At 37.0% G+C, this 8,311-nt stretch overlaps 1 protein-coding gene across 1 annotated transcript; it reads right to left on the reverse strand.

Moving 5' to 3' along the window:
• Positions 1-7,616: 7,616 nt before the first annotated feature.
• Positions 7,617-8,045, reverse strand: LOC122036089 (proline-rich protein 27-like). The gene has a single exon (XM_042595280.1). It carries the CDS (start codon positions 8,043-8,045, stop codon positions 7,617-7,619), a length of 429 nt encoding a protein of 142 aa, XP_042451214.1.
• Between the last annotated feature and the right edge of the window lie 266 nt (positions 8,046-8,311).

An 8,311-nucleotide genomic window follows, 5' to 3' on the forward strand; every position in this document is an offset into this window, starting at 1 on the left:
TCGTCCTCTCCATTTAGCCTTAAACATTTCTGTTTTTTTTATTTAAATGAATTTCAAAAACTTTTTAAAAATATTATTTTCCATTTTTAAATTATTAAAAAAATAAAAACTTTATTTTAAAGGTGATATTCATTTAATAATTAATTTTGCAACAGTAAACAGATATTTTATAAAATAAAATTTAATTTAAAAATAAAAGCATTTGTCATTAACAATATTTATACTAATAAATTCAAAGGTATCAAAAAAAAAAAGTTAATAATAAATATTACTTAAGTTTGAAATTTCTAAATTGGAAATTGGAAATAACCAAATATCATCCAACAAAACAAAATAATTAAAGTGCGTTTTTTATGCTTTATTCTTGTTTTAAAAAAATACATGTTTTTTTTTAAAAATAATATTTAGTTTATATTTTTTATATTGATTTTTTAAAAAATATTTAGTATTTTTTGAAATAATAGAAAATGAGAAAAAAATCATTTTTTATTTTTATATTTTGCGCAAATCAAAGATACTTTATTCTCCTTAGAACTAAAAAGTCAGAAAGCTTTTCTTTTAAATTATTTACTGCGGGGATAAATGAAAGAATAATTCTAATGTAAGTATCAGATCCGATTACACTTTGGATTTCCCTCTCAGCGAACCAAACGGAGGGAGGTTCAAATTTGGGGATCAAACTTGAAACTCAACGTTGGATCCACTGGTGCCACCTCATCAGCTCCACCTCTCGTCAAATTTGAATTTTGAAATGCTTGGGAATTTGAAAACTCCCTCTTGGACGTGAGTGGGCACCACCAATGAGAGCTTTGACTTTGAAAATTAAGTTGCAAACATTTTCCTCGCAGCAAAGCTATTCCATGCTACCGCCCAAAACAGCCCTCCGTGCATTTTGAAATTCAAATTTCGAAATTAGCTGGTTGAGTCTCCCTCCCAAATCAGCCTTCTTTTAGAGGTCTGCTGCCATCTTCCCACCAAAAAATAGCATCTTGATCATTTTGGGTGAAGCAGTTTTGTCCATGCCTCCTGTCCGGCGAGATGATACGCAGATCGTGCACTGCTGTTAAACGATGACCATCTGATACGAATCTCACGATCCGTAATAAATCAATGCAAACAGATAAAAAAAGGGGCCAATTAATTTTCTTGGTGGGAGCGCCGGTCGCTGCCGGTGCCGTGTCCCTCCTCGGCCAGGTAGAAGATTGGAGTAATTAACAATTTACCTTCATATTTCAATTAATTGAGTTAGTGCCTCCAATTTCTTATATAGAAAATTTTATTGATCAAAATCTGACCAACTAGAAATTTATATCATCCAATTATAATATATATATGTGTATGCATGTAATTAATATACACATTTGATATTACTAAAATGTCCCTATATATATATGTATGCATTCTTGCTGGTCAGATTCTGATCATTTAGTACAACAACAACAACAATCAAGTCTTTTCCCACTAGGTGGGGTCGGCTGTATGAATCCTTTTACGCCATTGAGCTCTATCTCCTATTATATCATCATCTATATTTAAATAAATTTTATCTTGTTTTATTGTTACTAACCAAGTCTTTTTTGGTCTTTCTCTTCCTCGTTTGATATGCATGTTTATCATAGTTTCACATCGCCTAACTGGAGCATTTATTGGTCATCTAAGTACATGTCTGTACCATCTTAAACGTGTCTCTCGGAGTTTTTCCTCAATAGATGCAACTCCGACTTTCTCTCTAATGCTCTCATTTCTTATTTTGTCCATCTTCGTATGCCCACACATCCACCTTAACATCCTCATCTCTGCAACTCTCATCTTCTGCTCGTGTGCTCGAGTCATAGCCCAACATTCAGCTCCATATAACATAGCAGGTCTAACTGCGATTTTATAGAACTTACCTTTAAGTTTAAGAGATACTTTACGGTCACATAAAACACTCGACGCTCCCCTCCATTTCACCCATCATGCTTGTATTCTATGTAAGACATCTCTCTCAATCCCTCCATCATTTTGTAAAAATGATCCTAAATATTTAAATCGCTCGGTTCCAGGCAACTCGTCCTCTCCTATCTTAACAATTGTTTCATTACTTCTAATATTGCTAAACTTAAATTCCATATATTCTGTCTTTAATCTACTAACCTTAAAATCTTTCCCTTCTAGTGTTTCCCTCTAAGATTCTAGCTTAGCATTTATTCCTTCACGTGTCTCATCTATCAAAATAATATCATCTGCAAACAACATGCACCACGATATTGTGTCTTGAATGTACGCAGTGAGTTCGTTCATAATTAGTGTAAAAAGATAGAGACTTAGAGCTGATCCTTGATGTAACCCTATCTTTATTGGAAATGCTTCAGTTACTCCGCCTGAAGTCTTTACTCTGGTCGTTACATCCTTATACATATCCTTAATTAGTTCAATATATGTTACGCTAACACCTCTCTTTTCTAAAATTCGCCATATAATTTCTCTTGGGACTCTATCATACTGATCTGGTTGTAAGAACAGGGGACCCCCGTCCAGTGGAGTCAACGCCACGTGGAAGTCAAAGTGGCAGGAGGCCGGCCGGAGAGGGGTGGGTCCGACCGGCCGGCCGGCCGGCCGGTGTCTGGTTGATGGTTCAAGGCGCCCTGTCGAAAAACAGGGTTCCGGCGCTCAGTGGACAAGATCGCAGGGCCGAGCGGACTGCACGCTTGGCCAAAGCCATAAGGTAGCATACTGCTAATAGTCTCCACAAATCGTGTGATTGAGAATCTCCTCGAGTAAACCACCGCATACGTCCGGCCGGATGTAGCGGAAGCTGGCCGGCCGGACGCTAGATCGCGAGCAAAGTGGAAAAGATCTTTCCCTGACAGCGTGTATGTTCCACATGTAGGTCATACTCCGAATCTTATGACAGGAGGTTCCTCTGTCCCATCGAGGACATACTTAGACTGTAGCAGTATGGGTCAGGTAAGCTCACTGACAAGCCCTCACTGGGGTATGGGCCGCGGACACGTGTACACCTTGGTATGTGTACACTCGCTTCTCCGCTGCCCTATATAAAGGCCCTCATCCTTCGTCGGAGGTATGCATTCTGATATTTTTGGAGTCACTCCTTCACTATTTGCTTGCCTGACTTGAGCGTCGGAGGGTCGCCGCCGGGAACCCCTTCCCGGCCCGACTTCTGTGCAGGATCGCCGGAGGTTCGTGCTACCAGTCGAAGATCCACGTCAGCAGCCGGGGAGCGCCACGTGCCCAGCGTCCGTTGATTCAGCATTCGGACAGGATCACATACGTTTTTTCTAAGTCAATGAATACCATGTGTAGATCTTGTTTTTGCTCCAGATATTTTTCAATTAATTGTCTAAGAAGATGTATAGCTTCTATTGTCGACCTTCCAGGCATGAACCCAAATTGATTTTCTGTCACTGTTGTCTCCTTTCCTTAATCTTTTTTCTATTACTTTTTCCCAAAGTTTCATAGTATAACTCATTAGTTTAATACCCCTATAATTTGTACAATTTTGTACATCTCCCTTATTCTTATATAAGGGAACTAGAGTACTTATCCTCCATTAATCAGGATTTTTTTTCGTTTTCAATATCATGTTAAATAATTTTGTAAGTCATTCAATACCTTGTTTCCCTAAGCACTTCCATACCTCTATTGGAATATCATCTGGTCCAACGGCTTTTCCATTGTGCATCTCATTTAAAGTTTGTTTTACTTCTGAAGTTTGAATTCTACGATAAAAATTAAAATTTCGATGATCATTTGACCTAATTAAATTACCCAAGTTAAGTTGGTCTCCTAAACCTTCATTAAAAAGTTGATAAAAATACCTCTTCCACCGCTCTTTTATTTCTCCATCGCTTACTAATACCCTATTACATTCATCTTTAATACATTTTATTTGGCTAAGATCTCTTATTTTTTTCTTTCTCTCACTTTAGCTATTCTATAAATGTCTCTTTCCCCTTCTTTTGTATCCAATTTTTGATATAACCGTTCAAAAGTTTCATTTTTTGCTTCACTCACCACTTTCTTAGCTTCTTTTTTGGCTATTGTATATTTTTTTAAGTTTTCCTCATTCTTACAAATATATAATTCCTTATAAGCTATTCGTTTTTCCTTCACTTTCTCTTGTACTTTCTCATTCCACCACCAAGATTCTTTACTTAGCGATGCATGCCCCTTTGACTCACCGAGGACACTCTTAGCTACTATTTTCAACTTTGATACCATCTTATCCCATGTTGTATTAGAGTCATCGTATATTTCACCTAATGCTTGTACTTCTACCTTCTCCTTAAATATATGTTGCTTCCCATCCTTTAACTTTCACCACTTAATTCTAGGAATTGTATATATTTTCTTTCTATTGATACTATGCTTAAGACGTATATCCAACACTACTACCCTATGTTGGGTAGTTAAGCTTTCTCCAGGGATGACTTTGCAATCTTTACAAATCTTTCTATTCGTCTTCCTAACCATAAGAAAGTCAATTTGCGATTTATTATTCTCACTTTTGAATGTGACTAAGTGTTCTTCTCTTTTCTTAAAAAACGTATTAGCTAATATAAGGTCATATGCTATCGCAAAATCTAATATAGTTTTCCCTTCCTCATTCCTCGTTCCAAACTCATAACTCCCATGTACTCTCTCATATTCCTCATTTTTCACTCCGACATGTCCATTTAGATCACCTTCTATTAAAATCCTTTCATTTGGTGAAATATTTTGTAATATTTCATCTAAGTCCTCCCAAAACCTTAATTTGGTAGCTTCATCTAATCCTACTTGTGGTGCATATACGCTAATTATGTTCATAGTTTCTTTCGCCACTATTATCTTAAGGGCTATAATTCTATCCCGTTTTCTAACTACTCCTATAACTTCATCCTTTAACAAACTATCTACAATAATACCCACTCCATTTCTTGTTTTACTCTTTCTAGTGTACCATAACTTAAAACCTGTGTTCTCTATCATCTTTGCCTTCTCACCTGTCCATTTTGTCTCTTGTACACACAAAATATTAATTTTTCTCCTAATCATCATATCTACTACCTCCATTGATTTACCAGTGAGAGTTCCTATGTTCCAAGTTCCAAATCTTAGATTATTAGTTTTCCTATCATATTTGTTCTTATCTAACCTATGGTGTGAGAACTCTTGCCTATTTAACACTACACCCAAGTTCTCATGGAGATGTAACGGTCCTTGCTGAGACGTTACAGTCGGACCCTGTAACGCGAACTCTTGCATATTTATCACTACACCCGAGTTCTGGAGATGTAGCAGTCCTTGCCGAGACGTTACAGTCGGACCCTGCAACGCGTTCATTCCGGGGAACAACCTAGCATTAACACAATAGTTTAATAGATTCATTCATGGAATATTTGTCATAGTTTGACACTGGCTGGTAACTTAACGCAATCCTCCTCCTTTATTCGGGCTTGGGACCGATCATGACCGACTATAATCTGATCATTTAGTACTATTCTTTTTTAATAAGGGACAAAATGTAAGGTGCTGAATAAAAGTAGAATATTTTTTAAAACAAAATTCAACTAATAGTTAACCTATTTTGCAAATCACGTTCAAGCGATTTTTTTTTCTTTTCTATTATATTCTACTCTAAACCTCTCCTCTCTCCTCTGTCAAACTTTATTAATAAAACATTCCCACGCCGATTGAGATTTGAAGCATACTGCTGCAACAGGTATTTATTTTTGTTTCCAAATTTACCTTTGGATTTTCTCTCTATACTGTTTATACCATAACCTAAATTTCCAGAAATTTATATACAAAGAAACGAATCACTTGATATATATTTTTTTATATGCAATTTTCTAACGATAATTTGGGAATCAAAATAGAACTACAAAATGATTTGATAAAATGGTATATGAAGACGTGAAGTGGTTGATTAGTAGTAACTTCGATCGTGATTAGTTCATATACAATCACAGTTTTAATTTTCTAAATTTAATTGTTTGTCCTAACTATCATTTTCCTTTGAAATTAATGCGATATTCTTTAAACAATTGGCTGTTGCAAGTTGGTCCCAGCATTAATTAGTGTCTCATAATTTAATTTTCTGGCACCTCCTTAACTAAACTATTCAGGCACGTTCCACCGGCTCGGTGCAGTCTCCCCTCTACAACATTTATCCAAAGGAAAGAAAGTCAAACTGGAAACATCTACAAAATGACAGGAATAATCTTGTTTAAGAACTAAATGACGCCTTGCGTCCCTATCGCTTCTCCTTTTGATTGATTCAAACCATAAATTTATGCTAAAAGTCCTATCTAAAGCTTAGACCAACCGCCAACTTGGCCAGATTACACACCCAAATTTTTAATATATTGATTAGGAGGTAAAGTAAAACCATATTCCCTAAAAAAACTAAATTAATGGCAAAAAAAAATCAATTTATATTGTGCTATGGTTGTTTTATTAGATTGAAAATAATCTGCCGAATTCAGACAATAATACAAGTATGGGCATGAGGTGGATGTGGGTCTTCGGAGTGGAAGTATTAAGGGTGCCTTAGGGTGAGCTTATTAGAGGTGGGCATAAATTGGCCAAGATCCGGAGAGACTGAAAGACACCTTTTGTCTTTCATGCTTTCTAGACTAACGCCAAGAGTCAGAATTTGATCGGTTTCGTTTGTTTGCTGTGGATCAACTTGCGATCAAAATAGTAGAAGTGACTAGAAACCAAGATCCTTATGGCCAACGGTGACTTTTACCCACATCACCTCACTTCATAGAAGATCCCGTTCACTTGCATTCTTCGAACTGCAACGTTTAGAAAAACAAAAAAAAACTGGGCAAACACTACTGTTCACCTAAAGCTGGTCCACTGGCTTTGATGTGACACTGCAATAATTTCCAGTGCTTCAGCTACGTTTACAGGCTCATGTTTTAAGCAATAGTATTACATTTCTAATCTCCAAGAAAACTTCATGATATCTCCCTCATTATTACACTAGTAAATTGGTGAGTACAGATAGAGAATCAAATCATAAAAAATACAGTTTGTACTTCTGCTTACCAAGTCAAAACCCATAGAAATTGCTTTTCAAATTTAATTTTTTGAACAAAAAAAATGATTTCAGTGAGAAAGTAAACATAATCTCATCATATTTATCAACAAGGTTATAATTGAAGAGAAAATTCTAATTTGAAAGAAATATATTCCTTAATGGATAACTCAACATCACCAAGGAGTTGAAATGGAATAGAGAGAATGCCTTTCCAGACCACAAAAAGAATAAGCAGTGTCAAAAAGCATCTAGTTGGCTCGGATATTTAATTTTATCTTATTAATTAAGTTTAAAATAAATAATACATCCTATCAAATTACTATACTAATGTAGCTGCTAAAGTGGGGATAAATATTGTTCCACTGAGACAATTACTAAGATTCTATTGCTCTATGTTGCATCATTATTCAGTTCATAAGAAATAATTTGGAATATAAAGTAACTGCTTGCCAGAAAGAAAATTAAACATGTCTAGATGCATTCGACCTTAATGATGCAGATCCTTCAATATTAAGATTTACACACAGACTTCTTTTGTTAGACGACATGGAAGTTTATGGAATGAATTTTGATATTCCCTTTACATTGTCGTTGTTGACGGATCGGCGGGGGGCGGGGGTTGTTGACTGGATCGGGGTCGGCGGGTCGGGGTCGGTTGGGGGGAGTTGTTGACGGGAGCGGCGGCGGCGGGGTCGTCCCCGTCGACGACGGCAGCAGCTGGGTCACCGACGGGATGGTCAGCTGTAAATGCCGCCGCGACGGCAGCTGCGTAGGCCGCGGCGGCAGCTGGGTTGCCGACGGGCTCGTAAGCTGCGTAGGTCGCTTCGATGGCTGCGTTGGCCGCTTCGTCGGCTGCGTAGCCCAAGGCGGCAGCGTGGGCGGCGGCGGCAGCTAGGTCGCCGACAGGGGCGTCAGTTGCGTAGGCAAAGGCGGCAGCTGAGAAGGCCGTGGATGCAACTACGCAGGCGATGGCGGCGCGGCGGCGGCTGCGATCTAGGCTGCGATCCATGGTCGAGCGGAGTTTAGGGTTTGGAAACAGAATAATAGTAATTTATAGGTTCGGGAATAATATTTTTAGAATCATTTTTAAATAATATGGAACGGTCAAAATCCAATTAAAATAGAAATTCAAAGTTTATTTTCTTGTCTTACTCATCTTAAATTAGCAAGGTTAATTAAATCTAAAATCTTAATTAAATTAACAAAATATTTTTAAAAAAAAAAAATTTAAAAATTCTTTTAAAAATCTTTCAAAATTATTTTAAAAATCTTTAA

Source organism: Zingiber officinale, unplaced genomic scaffold, assembly GCF_018446385.1.
Source record: "Zingiber officinale cultivar Zhangliang unplaced genomic scaffold, Zo_v1.1 ctg133, whole genome shotgun sequence".
Lineage (NCBI taxonomy): Eukaryota > Viridiplantae > Streptophyta > Magnoliopsida > Zingiberales > Zingiberaceae > Zingiber > Zingiber officinale.

Bases quoted from the DNA above. Each gene is read 5' to 3' on its own strand.
- LOC122036089 (XM_042595280.1), bottom strand. From the start codon at position 8,045: ATGGATCGCAGCCTAGATCGCAGCCGCCGCCGCGCCGCCATCGCCTGC.